The sequence below is a fragment of the Protopterus annectens genome, chromosome 13.part0 (assembly GCF_019279795.1).
Source record: "Protopterus annectens isolate FY-2018-M chromosome 13.part0, PAN1.0, whole genome shotgun sequence".
In the NCBI taxonomy this organism is placed as follows: domain Eukaryota; kingdom Metazoa; phylum Chordata; order Ceratodontiformes; family Protopteridae; genus Protopterus; species Protopterus annectens.
In genome coordinates, this window is record NC_056747.1 from 415,263,586 (window position 1) to 415,279,037 (window position 15,452).

At 44.3% G+C, this 15,452-nt stretch overlaps 1 protein-coding gene across 2 annotated transcripts in view; it reads right to left on the reverse strand.

Moving 5' to 3' along the window:
- The window catches only part of UHRF1 (ubiquitin like with PHD and ring finger domains 1), a 565,933-nt gene that overhangs the window by 176,767 nt on the left and 373,714 nt on the right, over positions 1 to 15,452 (reverse strand). For both annotated transcript variants that reach the window (XM_044054049.1, XM_044054048.1), the window contains exons 13-14: positions 8,214 to 8,351; positions 7,971 to 8,070 (exon numbers count right to left, since the gene is read on the reverse strand). In XM_044054049.1, the coding sequence (XP_043909984.1) occupies positions 7,971 to 8,070; positions 8,214 to 8,351 (238 nt within the window). The remainder of the gene's footprint in view (positions 1 to 7,970; positions 8,071 to 8,213; positions 8,352 to 15,452) is intronic.

A 15,452-nucleotide genomic window follows, 5' to 3' on the forward strand; every position in this document is an offset into this window, starting at 1 on the left:
ATGACCAAAGAAAGCAGAAGTTTCTCCCCTTTATTCTGGGGGTTTGGATAAAAAGTTGGCAAATGGATGGTTTGATTAAGAGCCACACTAGATACCACCTTTGGCATAAAGGTAGGGGTTTGTCCTTAAAGGAACCCTGTCCTGATGAAAGATTATAAAAGGTACTGCCATTAATGCCTGTAGCTCTGAGACTCTGTGTTGAAGTTACTGCCAGGAGCAGAGCCGTTTTCCATGATAAAAATTTTAGATCGGCTGTGTTGGCTGGTTCAAAAGATGGCAGGGTCAGTCTTTCCAAAACTAAATTGAGGTCCCAAGTTGGTGTTGGTGCTCTCCAGGGCGTTATGTTTTTAGCCCCTCTAAGGTACTGCTTTAGCAAGGGATGAGAGAAAAAAGGAGGATCCGTGTTGTAATGTGCTGAAATGGCATAGGTGTGGATCTTAATTGATGAGAATGATAGGCCTCTCTCCAGCATCTCAGTTAAGTATTGTAAAATTTGAGGAATGTTTGGAACAAGAGGGTCAAGGCTTTGAGACTGATTCCAGGCGCAGAATCAGTTCCATTTTTCTGAGTAAGCTTTCCTGGTGCTAGGCCTCCTGGCCTCCAAAAATGACATCCATAACAGCTTTAGAGAGAGGTGTTGCCTGTTTGACTAATGAATCTGCCATGCAGCCAGGTTTAGGTTTTGAGCTGACTGTGCAGGATCTGAGTGTTTTGAGTCAGAAGGTGTGGTATTTGAGGCAAAATCCATGGTGGGCCTTGAGCTAAGTTCCTTAAGATAGGGTACCAGTGCTGGCTTGGCCAGTCTGGAGCAATCAGGATCATCTGTGGTTTTTCTTGTCTGGCTTTTAGGAGTACCTTTGAAAGGAGAGGCAGTGGCGGGAAGGCAAACTTTTAGGTTTTTCCAGCTGAACAAAAGAGCATCCACTTTCCATGCTTGTTTGTGATAAGTCCTTGTGTAGAATTTTTGTAGTTGGCAATTCAGTGGGGAGGCAAAAAGATCTATGTCTGGGCATCCCCATTTTTGCATTATCATGCTGAAGATTTGTGGATTCAATTTCCATTTGTGAGGGTCCATGATATTTCTGCTTAGTCTGCCAGATTATTTTTCTTTCCTGGCAGGAATTGTGCTTGCAGGTGACGTTAGAGCTGTGTTCCACAAAGTCATGGCTTGCCTGCATAGGGGATAAGAATGAGTGCCCCCATGCTTGTTTATGTACCACATTACTGTGGTGTGTTCTCTGTCTTTAATTGTCCTGGTTGCAGAAGGTCCTTGAAAGCTGTTAGGGCATTTTGTACAGCCAACATCTCTTTATGATTGATGTGAAGATGCATCTGGTTTGGTCCACTTGCCTTGAATGCATTTTCCTGCCATGTGTGCTCCCCAGGCATAATCCGAAGCACCTGTTAGAGTCTGCCTGGCTGTGGGTAGGGTGAAAGACTGACCCTTGTTTAGGTGACACGCCTGTGCCCACCATCGAGACTCCTGTTGTAGGCAGGGAATCATTGGTATTACTGCTTCTAAACTGTGGGAGTGTTGAGTCCAAACACTTTTCAGGTACCATTGTAATTTCCTCATACTGTACCGTATCAAACCATTTCTTACCAACACAAGATCAGCCATTGCTCGCTCCCAACTTCTATCCACCCTACTATATGCATCTCCCATTCTGACTAATCTCAACAAAAACTGAACTAAGCAAAATGGAAGCTTGTTATAACAGAATTGCCCGTTTTGCTGCAAATTGCTCATATAGAACTCATCATTGTACTGCTTTGAGACAGCTCCACTGGCTTGAACTGCCTAACCTACAATCAAGCTCTGCCTCTTGTCATTCTATCTATTACCTCCCCAGTAAGTGTCCTGCCCTCAAAAACCTAGTACAACATCACTCAGCCAAAAGGCCACTTAGATCATCAAGCAAACTACTACTAGAAGTCACCAACAGCTACAATAGCTTTGGAGATGCACTATATAGTAGATCGGTGGCTAAAAAATGGAACTCTGTCCCTACTAGCATTCAAAACACATCATCCAAAGCCTCCTTTAAAGACCTCATCAGGCAACATCTCAAGCAAAGTTGGCAGTGCCATGATTGCTCCCCAGGCTAGTGAAAGCGGATAACATATGCATACTAAATCTAGAGCAGTTTATAATAGTTTTTCAATCTTACTCGCAAACACTGGCTAATCTACAATGTATGTACTGTACCTGTGTACTATGTATGTATTCTACCTTTATTCCAAAGTTCAGCTGTACACCATAAATCTATTACTTGCCTTTAATTTTTAAAATTAAAATCTTTTTTGATTGTTCTCTCCACTAACTGTTTGTGCCGCATGCCACTGTAAAAACAGGTCTCTTGTAATTTGTGTGCATGCTGATTATGTCTAAATAACTAAATGTGTCCAATTTTTCTTTGTGGAGCTTTTCTCCCCGGGCCTCTGCTGAAAAAGGGCCTTTTCGGCTCAGACACCCCTGGTTAACAAATGTAAAATAAATAGTAAAAAATATGCAGTCTGGCATATGGTATTAGTAGTATGCAGGATGCCATGAATCCCAGGGCCTGCAGAATTTTTCTTGCAGGGAGATGGAACTTTTTTGCCAGTAACTGAAAATAGTTGAACTTGCTTGTCTGGTGTGAGGTAAGCCACCTGGGCCGTTGTATTTAAGCTGGCACCCAGGAATATAATCTGTTGAGGGCACTAGTTTTGACTTCTTTTCGTTTACTCTGTGTACCCTAGAGAAATTAGCAACCTTTTTACAAATGCCAGATGCTGTAGAAGAATGTCCTTGGTCTCTGCTTGAATGAGGCAGTCGCCCAGGTATGGATATATTTGAATTCCTTTTTGTCTGCAAAATGAAATTACTGGTGCCAGGCACTTTGTGAAGACCCTGGGCGCAGTAGATAAGCCAAAGGGCAGTGCAGAGAATTGGTAGTGCATTGTACCAGCTTTGAATCTGATGTATCTTCTGCAATTTTGTCTGATAGGGACATGCAGGTATGCCTGAGGTCCAGAGTAACAAGCCAAGCCTTCTTGCCCAGCATGGGTAGAAGCTGCTGTAATGTCAACATTTTGAATTTCGGAATATCCAGGTAAGTATTTAGAATTGAAAGGTCTAGAATGGGCCTTCAGGCCTTGTCCTTTCTGGGGACCAGGAAGAGTCGAGTAAAATCCTTGTCCCTGTTGTGGTACTTTTTGAATAGCTCTCATGTCCATGAGGGCTGAAATTTGTTTTTGTGCCTCCGCCCATTGATTTTGTGGCAGGTCTGGCATTACTTTTAGCCTTGGTAGAGTGAGAAAGTGGAACCTGTAACCTTGAGACACTATTTCAGAACCCATTTGTCTTGGGTTTGCCAGTTTTGAGAAAAAAGTGCTAGTTTCCCCCCTAAGGGAGCTTCCAAAAGGGAAGTACTTGGCGTACGAAGGGGAAGTCATTGTAACCGTTTCCTGTAAGGTTGAGACTTGTCCTCACCACCTTTTGGGGTTGAGGTGCCCCACTGTCTGTTTGAGCCTTGGGGTTGAGATCTGCCTCTTGGGAGTCTGTATCTGCCTCTCTGTGGCCTGTCTGACACTGGAAAGGACCAATTCTTTGGCCAATTTCTGCTAAATCGAGGTGGCTGTACCTGTAAGAAATCCTTGACTGTTTGCATAGATTTAGCTTTATCCTCCATTTTCTTTAACACCTCTTCCGCCTTAACACCAAACATGGTATCATGCTGTAAAGGAGCATCCAATAATTTTGCCTTAAGATGATCAGGTAAACTCTTTTCTTTTAACAAAGCATGTCTTTGAATCACAGAACCTGTAACTGCGGCTCTACAAGAGGCCTCTAAAGAATCAAAACCACATTGCAGAGTATGTTTTCCCACCTGTTCAACTGCATGCAATAAATCCTGCATTTCTTTACAATCAGGAGCTTCTGAGCTTGCAAGCATTTTCTGTTTTAACTGAGCCATTAAATATTGTTGCTACTTAAGCATGTGAAACTGGCAATTTAAAGCTTGTACTGCTAAAGTTGCAGAAGTGTATACTTTTGTGCCCCATCTTCCAAAGCTCTGGAATCTGACAGAGGGTACTGGATGTTTTGCAATGGAAGCCTTAACCCCTTTTGGACCTTGGGAAATAGTTTCTGGATCAGCAGAAGGGTTTTTGTAAAGAAACTTGAGAGTCAGGGACTCTAATACCCATCTGGCTTGGCTGGTGCAGGGGGCAAAGAATCAGGAGATAAGCTGGATTCAGAGAACACATCATCCACAATATCTAGCACAGGCGGAATAGCCAGGGGCCAGTGCTGAGGCAATAACAGGAAATCCCTGAGCCTTTTCTTGGATTGAGTAATCCTGACTTTCCCAATGGAAATGCTCCCTCACGGTATGTAAAGTTTCCCCAAAAGAATAATCCTCAGGAGGAGAGGCTGAAGGGATAGATTCTTCTGCATCAGAGTCCTCATAGGGGGTAGAGAGTATCCCTGGTCTGAAGAGGAATCAGAGGAAATGGAAACCTGATCAGAGGAATCTGTCTGTATCCTGCCTAGGCCTTTTCTCAGGAGGGGGATGGGAACCCCTGATTAGAGTAACAAGGTCTTCGGCCATTTTAAGCATCTGTTTCTTAGGCATGGAGGACTGTCCAGGAGAATGTTGTACTTGTTTCTTTGTCTTTAATGGTACTTTTGTCTTGGCTGTAGTTTTAATGTTAAGTTGTGAAGGTCTGAAAATGCCCTCAGAAGCAGATGCCTGCTCAGTGGCTCCAGACCCATCTGAGGGATTATTTTCTGTAGGCCCAATACCTCGAGTTTCCAGAGGCCTATTTGGCTCCACGTGGGAGTCTGAGGCGGCCTGTGGCTCTTAGGTAGCGGGTGTCAGGGGCTGCGAAAGTGCCTCACTGAGAACCGGCGACTGGCCTAGAAGAGGTTTAGTCTGTTTTGGACCTCTGATGCCTGTCTTTATCCTTGTCTTTGCGTTTTTTCGGTATTGCGGTAGTCGGCTGATCAGACGGCATAGTATAATCGAACCTTCGTCCAAAGTAGTGCAAAGCAAAATCAAAACATCTTTTTATAGTGCGTTTGTTAAATCTAGCACAAAACCGACAACTAGTGACGTCGTGATCAGGGCCTAGGTATGGAATACAGTAAGAGTGGAAGTCCTTATGAGGTATTTCCTTCCCACAAGAAATACAATTATTAACTTTTTCTGACATCGGTCTGAGGCAAGAAAGTTTCCCCAACAGGGTACTTCAGATCTGAAATTAGACTTCGAAAATCTCAGGAGTCGGCCGACCGGCACTTGCAAACTGCTTCTGCTTTGGGCACCGTGCGGCAAGAAAGACTGAAGAAAATGGCGTTGGATGCATCTTGTATACCCCTGGCGCACTGACGTCAGGGAAGAGGCGATAGCAACAGACACCGGGCCAAGGCTTTGGAACTCCGTCCAACTGCGGGACCGCCTGATGGCAGGATAATCCAAGTGTAATGACTGCAGCAGTGTAACACAATGAACATCACTATTTTTGTAAAGTTTTCACATTTAGTATTTTTTTTTAAAAGGAAGAAATTTTTTTAAAAAAAAAAAAGAAAAAAAAGGAAAGAGGAAGCGGTACCTACAAAGGCATTGAAAAAGGTATAATGAACATACAAGGGGAAGGAAGAAGATAATACAACCGTATTAAATAGTACAAGACAGATGGAAAAAAAATAATCAAATAATGGAAATGATCAGTAGAAATAAGATTACATTTCGCTTATCCAATAATAAAGCTTGAGAGACCGGGAACTACACCTTGCGCTGGCAGCAACAAAGATGTGAGGTAATTCGGGTCAATGCAATCAGGGTAAGGGAGAAGCTTGAGAGTTCTAGGTTGCCATGAGCTTTTGCAATGGCCAGGTTGGATCAGATGGTTTGGATCCGAAACATAGTTGAGGACAGAATGAAAAATTGACATCTGATCTTTTGTTATAAAAGCCATCTTGTAAAGGTTCAATGCACCACAGCAGTACAGAATACAGTCACAAACTAATGCCAGTGCCTTTGATGAAGGATTCTTTCCAGAGAGATGAGCAGCATGGCTTTAAAACTTATACTCTTCAGAAAGTCTGGTGTATTTGGGGCTTAAAACAAGCACTGCAAAGGAAAAGGGTAATTCACAAGATGACCCAGTCCTACACATCTGTTAGGCAACGCAATGTATAGGGGTCTATATTAGTTCAATGAAGATGCACATCGAATGGCATTTCATTGGAAATGCCATTCATTGAACCCCCTCTTCCCCCCAAAACTAATATATATCAGCAGCCCACAGTAATTATATATACCAACTCCAAGATCAGACCACAGTGGAAGGGCAAATTGCCTGATCCTCACCGTAATACAATCTCAATCACAATGGTTCGATTAATGGCACGTTCAACAAAATGCAGTCTGAAATGCCATTCGATGTGAATTTCCAATGAAGTAATAGGGACTCAACTTGTATGCAAATTGGGCCATTCCATCTATTCATAGAGGAGCCCAATAAAAATACTTTCTGAAGACAGCATCTCCATGGCCATGTTAAAGCTAGGATGACTTAACATAAAAGGTATTAACAGGGTATCCGTAGTTTGCCCATTTGCTTAATTATATAGCCCTAACAGGAGATCTGTATAAGGATCATGTCCCTAATTAATAAATGTAGCGAAAGGAAAATTTCAAAACAAAATGAGGTATACACAGAAGATATAAAGGTGTGGGGCAATGTTTAAAGGAACAGCACCATATGAGGTAGGAATGGTAACCACAGCAAGGTAATGGGATGGAATGGCTGACTGCACAAGTTGTACTACTGTACAACTAAACAGATACACGAAAACGGGTATGTGTGAGAATGATGAAGCAAAGCAAGGAATACAGGACCGCCAAAAAATGGCAGTTACAGTTGTAGAAACTGAACTTACACTACAGATATAAAGGATTAAAATTTTCAGACAATGTAGTAAACTGTCCAGGCTGTAGAAAGTCCCTATTACCAGTGTAATGAACATGTACATAAAAATCCCTCAATTTCTCGCCTCTATAGAAGGTTTTTTTTTTTAAGCTAAAATATTAAGACTCGCAGCTGGTTACTTGAAGAGACACCCCCCCCCCAATATAGATTGCACTTTCTAAAGGATTTTTCCCTCCAACAGCCAGTCATTGATGACAGTTTTGGTCATATTAAGTGCCACAAAAACAAAAGGCTCACCAGTATGACAACTCCACTACAACAGTCTATAACATAAGCAAGCAAAGCACTAAGCCTAAAATAGGGATGGAGTGCATACACTTCATGAAGTTTGCTAGTAAGATGGTGGCATACTAGACTAAAACAAGTGACCCATTTACTTCTGGCTACAAAATAAAGTGAAGATAGTATGCTTGTCATGCTCCTTTTTACAGCAGGTTCTGTATGCTGATGTCCTGCCTATGGGAAAGGCACCAGTGCCAGAACCAGGATGTCAGACCACTCGAAGTCAAGTCACAATAAATTGCATTCACCTATGACTATTGTGAAAAGGCAAAACAGGCATGCAATAAGGCAAACCAACTCCAGAATGCCAAAGAAAATCAGACTAAGTGTACTCATAACCCTTTAGGCTATTGCATACCCATCAAACACAATCCACACCCACAATAAAGTATGTACTACTGTATTACCTGATAATGTTCAGACCTACAAGGTGTACCTAAACTCCTCCTAAACCTTGCAAATGGAAGCCATTCTCTCCTCAATCTAGTAATCAGACTTTTAGCCAATTTATCAACAAAATCTTCAAGGTCACTAACTAAACTGTAAATGACGGGGCAAGATGTATCAAACGTTATTACTGAAACAGACTGCCATTAAGGAATGCAATCTGAAGCAAAAGGAGGTGGGATGTGAAACCTATTTAGTACCATGCCCTCAACAAACTCATGCCTGCCCCACTGGGAAACAAAGGCACCAAATGTACACACCTGATTTGGACTTTCTTTTCCTTTTGCTTGGAGTTTCCAATTCCTCATTTTCTTTCTCCTTCTCCTTGTTGGCAACAGATTCAAGATAGCCTGCTGGATACTAAAAAGTATAGCATCAGTTAATACTGCAACATATTTGCGCAAGTGTGTAGAGAATAAGTTTTTATCTTATAAAAAATGATTTCACTTACACAGGAAAAAATACAGATAACATATCCAATATGCTAGTGAAGTGTCACAAACCTGCATAGTTAAGCCAAGTTTTTTAATTCTTTCCTTCCCTTCCCTGGTCCATGGAGCAGGCTCATCATCATCTCGTTTGAGAAGGTATCGCCAGACAAGAAAACCAGACTTCCCCTTTTCAGGCCAGTACTTAACCACCTAGGAAAAAGAATGGTTCAAACATTAACTACCAGACAATACAAATTTTCAGATTTAGAACAAATCGCACATTGAAAATTAAAAACACAAGACAAGGCTAATTTGTGGCAATAAATCCAAATACACACATACATAGCCTAGTACCTACTTATGAACCTGTGTATCTGCCCGAAGGCATTTATAAGCCTAGCCAGAATGTGTTGGCTTTCGCCGCCCCCTTAGATTAGTTCCCTGTGCCTCTGCATAGCAGAGCCACTGAAGTGATCCCTGGGGTAAACAGTTTGTCATCCACTTGTCAAGGTTGCTCTTGAGTGCTAGTGAGGAGCTCTGCCTAATGTAGATTGGAATCTTGATCCAAAGCATGGGAAGTCTCTGGGACAGGAATCTAACACTCCAGCACGTCCTATTTATTGTTGTGGTGAGATTTAGATCCCTAGAGCGTGTGGCTCGAGGGGATAAGGTTTTCTTCAGGTGGAGCACGTCCATCAAATCTGGGTTGGACATGGCCTTGTATGTCAGAGATCACCTCTGAGCAGGCGGTATACAGAGTACAGCTGGAGTTTCTTCAGTCGAGCTGCATAGGGCATCTGAGGCCAGTGATCCTCTTGGTGAGGTACTTCTGTGGTCTTTCCAGAAGTTGCAGGTGTCTTAAGGTACATCCCAAATGGGGCATTATACTACACGATGGATCTGATGAGTGATGAGTAGAGGGGCACAATAACCTCTTTTGATCTGGATGCAAACCCTTTTGTGATTAGGTGGGCCACATAGGATTTCCTAACCACTTTGGCAATGTAATTATCAAAAGAGATTACCATCTACTTGGGTCCCCAGATCCCTTATGTTTTCCGTATTTAGGGGACTACCACTTATGTGGGTAGTTTGTGGGTACTTCATTTCCAAAGGAAATAACTATGCACTTTTTGGCATTTAGCTTGAGGCCATGATTTTGACACCAGGTATCCGTCTCAGTGAGACCCTTTTGGAGGATGTCTGTCAGCCGGTGAGTCAATTATAGCCCCCTAGTTTGCAGTATGTGCTTGTCTGTACCTCTGAGAAGTATACGTCGAATAGGAAGGTCCTAGGACTGAGCCCTGGGGAATGCCACTTGTGACCGGTTTAGAGTCAGACCTAGCTCCCGCAACTCTCACCATGTGGGTTCTGTCTGAGCCAATTGGCAACCCATCTTGTGACATAGGGTTTATGTTCAGGCTGGTGAGCTTGTCTATAATACCAGAATGGGAAATGGTGTTGAAGGCCATTGTGAGGTTTAGGTAGGCTGTGTGCATCACCTTTCCCCCGTCTATAGCCTTGGTAACGGTCTCAAAGTTGTCCACCAGGTTTAGGAGGCATGATCTGCCCTTAAAGCCAAACTGGGAAGGGTCCAGTGTTTGGGGGTTCCCAATGTCCGTTAATGAGTTCCGTGATTATGCGCTCCATAGCCTTGCAGACCAAGGTAGTCAAGATAATAGGGCGATAGTTCCCAGGGTCTGTTATGGCTCCACCTTTGTGGAGTGGAAAAAGAAATTGTCTTACCATAACGTTCCATCTGTATTGTTGATCCTCATTCAGTCATTACACATGGGTATCCGTTCAGAGCTCGGAACCGAGCCGGCCTTTTTCCAAGCTCACGTCAGCTTCATACTCTCAAGCTAAACTCTTACCACAATCCGCATCTCCCTGTAACCTCAGATTGAGTTTGCAAGTGAAAGGTAGAGGCTACCTCTGGTCAAATAACCTAAGAGAACCGGAGATCCACTAGAAACCACAGGAGGGGGAAAGAGAGAGGGTCATAATGACTAAAGGATCAACAACACAGATGGAATGTTATGGTAAGACAACTTCTTTACTTGATATTGTTATGGGACAGAGTCCCAGCTACCTCTATTCCTGGGAGGCTCTCATAGAAGGACATTCCCGAGCACCACAGAACCGAAAGATGCTCTTCCCCTGGAGGCCAAATCCAATTTGTAATGATTGGAGGCATGAGGCATAGCCCAAGTTGCAGCTGCACAGATGTCATGTAAAGAAGCTCTGGCATGCAAGGCAGCAGAAGTTGCAACCAACCTTGTTGAATGAGCTTTCATGGTAGTAGGCAACGATATATTACGCTGTGTATAAATAAAGGTCACACAGTCCTTCAACCATCTAGCTAATGTGACCTTAGCAACAAGAGATCCTAATCTAGGTCCAGAAAAGGCCAAAAATAACTGGTCAGATTTACTAAAGGGTTTAGTAAAAACGGATTTGCCTGTGTATATCTAGGGTATGTAGGCAATACTCTCCTCTGTTTGAATGATAAGGAAATAAAAACTGGAAATTCAATGGATTGATTAATGGACATTTCAGAGATCACTTTAGGCAGAAATGACAGATTAGTTCTCAAAGACGCTATCTCTATGAAAACTCAAGTATGGACTCTTGATACATAAAGCTTGAAGTTCAGAAATACGTCTGGCAGAAGTAATAGTGACCAAAAACAAGGTTTTCCATGACAAGTACTTGAGGTCACAAGAAGAGGCTGGTTCGAAAGGTGACATTGTCAGAGCTTGTAAAACTAATGATAAATCCCATGGTTGAATAGGTTCTCTAAAAGGTGGCTTCAGATGATTCAAACCTTTTATGAAGGTCTTGCATGAGACATGAGGAATCTTGGACACCCTCACGAAAATTAGAAATTGCAGCCAAATGAACTCTAATGGTAGAGGCCAAAAGACCAGATTGAAACAGGTCGGCCAGATAGTCTAGTATTAAATAGACAATAGTGCTGAAAAGGGGTCTACTTGTTTATCTTTCAGCCAACAGGTAAATCTTTTCCACTTGCTCAGATAAGTAATTCTAGTGGAAGACTTATGAGAAGCAATGAGAATATCACATACTGGTAAAGAAAGATCATTATGTCTAGCAATCAAGGGAATTGGAGTAGCCAAGCCATGAGCTTCAGGCTGTTCAAGTTGGGATGAATCAGGTTCTGTGGGCGAGATCAGCTCCGGGGTTGGATAGAGAATCCATGGTCGATCTAGTAGGTGAGGCCAAAGGAAGAGGAACCAAATCTGTTGAGGCCAATATGGTGCTACGAGGTTCACCTTACTCTTCAATCGATGAGCTTTCTTCAGAAACTGGGGAATGAGGGGAAAGGGTGGAAATGCGTAAAGACCAGAGGGCCAATCGTGGACAAGAGCGTCCCTGGGTGACCGTCCCAGAGGGGGAAACCAGGGTGAAGTAGTTGCTGCATTTGTAGTTGGTCGGGGATGCAAAGAGGTCGCAGCAAGGACTGCCCCAGTGGTGGAAGATCTCTGCTGCTATCAAGGGATTTAGGGACCACTCGTGAGATTGAAGAATGCACCTACTGAGTCTTGTCTGCTACCATGTTGGAACTCCCGGGAATGTGCGTTGCTAGAAGAAAAAGGTTGGTAGCCATTGCCCATTGCCATATCCTCATGGCCTCTTGACAAAGGGGGCAAGATTTGGTTCCACCTTGCTTGTTGATGTACCAGACCACCATGTTGTCTGAATGAATCGCAATTGTCGCAGATGGCAGCAGGGGATGGAATGCTTGCAATGCCAGAAGAATCACCCTCGGCTCTAGAACATTTATATGCAGATGTGCAAAACTGATCCAAAAACTGGTCTCCAGTCCCCGGTCTTCTTTGGGGCCAAAAATAGTCTTGAGTAGAATCTGGATCCTATCTGGTCTGGATTGACCATTTGGACGATTCTTTTTCTTAGCAGCTTTTCTATCTCTAGTGCTGCTTCTTCCCTTTGACTTGGTGGAACGGCGGGAAGATTTTTTGAAGGGACGGGACAAAGATAGACGGGGATATGATAACCTCTGGTTATGATCCTTTGTACCCAAGAATCTGTGGTGATGGTTAGCTAGGCAGAAGGGTACAAGGAGAAACGTTCCCCAACCACCTCCAGAGAAAGAGTTGGGCCGCTCTTCAGGAGCGCTGGTAGGATTGACCAGGGAAAGAATCCCTGGAATCATGGTTACGCGGTCCCCCTCTGCCTCAAAAGGAGCATCTTCCCTGTGAGGTTCCCCTCTGCCTCTGGGGGAGAACTCTGCCTTAGTGTCACGGAAAGGACCCTGAGATTTCTTGAACCATAACTTCCCACTCAGTTTCAGGAGAAAGCACGTTAAGGGGAAGAATACCGAACACCTACGGCAGAAAGGGTCTTAACATCCTGTTCACATCTGGCCAGTGTGCTTTTAACTCTGGGCCCAAAAAACGAGGCCTCAAAGGGGGTATTAAGAAAAGAAGACTTAAAGGGTTCCGCGAAGTTGCACAAGCGCATCCAGACGTGTCGCCTCAAGACCACAGCTGAACCCGCTGCTCTAGCTGCTCGTTCTGACGCGCGAGATCAGTCGCATAGAGGAGTTAGATTCAGTGGTGGCCAGCTGATAGGCCTCTGCCACAGACCTTATACTACAAGGCACCAGCCAAGGTTTCAGAGAGCTCAGAAGCCAGATCCCTTTAAGCCTGGTAAAACGTGCCATATAATTCAGGGACCTGAAAGCAAAAGGTCGCTGAAGCAAAGGCGCGCTTCCCTATCCTGTCAAGGGCCCGGGACACTTAGACGGATGGACAGTCTGGCTTTCTTCTTCTGCCAGATCCTTTTTTGTGGCGGCGGCCGCCACCACCAAAGCATCCACAGGAAGACCTTTGGACCAATGGGGATCCGAAGCAGGAGGGGACAAGATCTTATCTGGCCTCCAGGGAATAGCTTCAACAGTATCAGGAGCCTTCCAAGCACGCTGCACGATGAGCAGGACAAGTTCATCAGCAGGTGGAGTAACCCAGGAGGTAGAGGGCCAGGTGGGAAAGGCCTACAGGAAGACAGATTCCTCAGAGGTCGGATTAGAGGACTGCTAGTCACCTCACTGTTTCAGGTTTTCGAGGATATCACCAAAGGATACCTCAGAGGTGACCGGAGGGGATACTTCCCCCTCATAGAAATCTGTGTCTTCAGTGAGGGACTCCTCTGTGGAGTCCATGTGCTTCCTCTTGCACAAACTTTTCCAGTGGACCTCCTCAGCGGGAGAAGCTAGAGAAGACAGCAAAAAGGGGGATTCTTGAGGGAAGATGGCCTGCAGCCCTTGCACCTGGTGTCCACTAGATAAGACTTGTGAAACCAGTTTACCAGAGGGCGGAGGGTAGTCTGGTATCGCCAGCAGCAGCGAAAGCATTCTCCATCAATTGGTAAGGTTTGTCCAACCGAAGAGGAGTGTATGCCTAGGACAGAAGTCACCCTCCCCTAAGTGGCTCAACCTGCCGACCCGGAGTCCCTGGATGCCTGTGGAGCAGCAAGCTATGCGTGTCACAGCTGACATCCTGGGTCGTAGCAAAAAAACTTTCCTGCCATGAAGGCAACTGCGGTTCGTTAGTGCGATCCACAAAGGGAACTAAAGAAGGGGAAGACTGCTACATTCAAGGACTTCAAAGGCAATGAAGGAGGAGAATAAGGAAAGGTCTTTGGAGATGGGTGATTACCTCCCAAGGAAGGATAGTTCCTGAGGGTGGGATACCTCTGGCCAAGAGTACCTGGTCCACAAGACGCAACACCATGTTCGGAAAGGCTTCTACTGGACCCCAAGGAGACTGAGGGAGAAACAGGCATGTCCAAAGAAGAGGCAGATTGTGCCCATCTCATCTGACCGCACAGAGGACAATGGTGCCGAGAGACTGCACTACTGTTGTCTGCACCGAAGGCAGTGCAGAGGTGATTGTCTGCACCGATACAGGGGTCAGTGCCGAAGTTGGAACAGACAAAATTAGAGCCAACAATAAAGGCGTCTGTTACGAGGAATCTCAGAGCTGATGCATTCAACTGAAGTCGGTGCAGATACAGGGGTAATGGTCTGAACAGAGGAGCCCCTCGGTGCCAATATATAGAAGGCTGCAGGAGAAGACAGAGCGGAAATCACTAATGGAGCCAAAGGCCTCTGTGCCAAAGGTCTAGGCACCGAAAGCACTGGGGCTGACTGAGCCAAAACTTTAGCCTTTTTAGGTTTTGGTTGGCGGGAGTCCCCAGCCGGGGGACGAAGGCAAAGTTTTAGCCTTAGTAGGAACATCCATTTTCTAATGGGCTCTAGGACAGGTTGAGACCTCCAACCCAGAAATAGCCTATGAAAAGGGAGATTTTAGAAGTCCCTTCAGTATCAGCTTGTTTTTCCTTTCTAACTATGTTCTATTAGAAAAGTTCACAAATAGTACAGGGTGGGTCAAGAGACAAATGGGAAGTTCCCAAACAATAAGTGTGCAACAGAAGAAAGCAGTGTGTCCAGAATCAGACCACCACTTAAACCCCAAACTACCTTTTTTATCTGCCATGACAGCAAATTAATAGAAAAAGTACCAGCAATAGTACAAGAGAGTGCCCGAAGGTATGAGAAAAAGGGAAAAAGATAAACAACGATGGTAAAGAGAATACCTAGCGGTAAAAGTAGTAAGAAGAGAAAAAAAATGAAAAAATTATGAAAGTTAGATGCAATAGTGTAAGGGACAAAATATAAACTTTCGACAGAAAAGTAATCTGTAAAGCTATTAAACAATTGATTATACTTGGATCAAGATAAGTACCTTGACACGACCAAATGGCAATGCAGCAAATGAAATAGGAGGTAACAGAGGGGCTTTGTGGTAAGAGTTTAGCTAGAGAGTTTGAAGTTGATGCGAGCTTGGAAAATGGCCGGCTCGGTTCCGAACTCGGAACAGATACCCATGCGTAAGGAATGAACGAGGATTAACAATATCAGATTAACTGTTGCTGTGCACCACTCTATGGGTACGTAGCCTGTGGAGAGGCAGAGTGCACAATGTTTAGGTGAGGGGTTAATTAGTCTTTGAGCTTGTGTAGGATGCAGCCTGGGAAACCATCCAGTCCCATTGATGCTGTGTTGTTGGCTTTGGAGAGGGCTATTTTAACCTGAGTGTCTGATGTCAGGGGCTCTACATTCTTCTGGTATGGTTATGAGCCCTTTTGGAGGTGAGAGGGTGGTGACATTTGCACTGAACCTGTCTGCCAGAATGTTGGCAATATCGGTTGATTCAGTGCACTTTGTACAATTCTGCATCAACTCCGAACAGATCTGAGCATTGT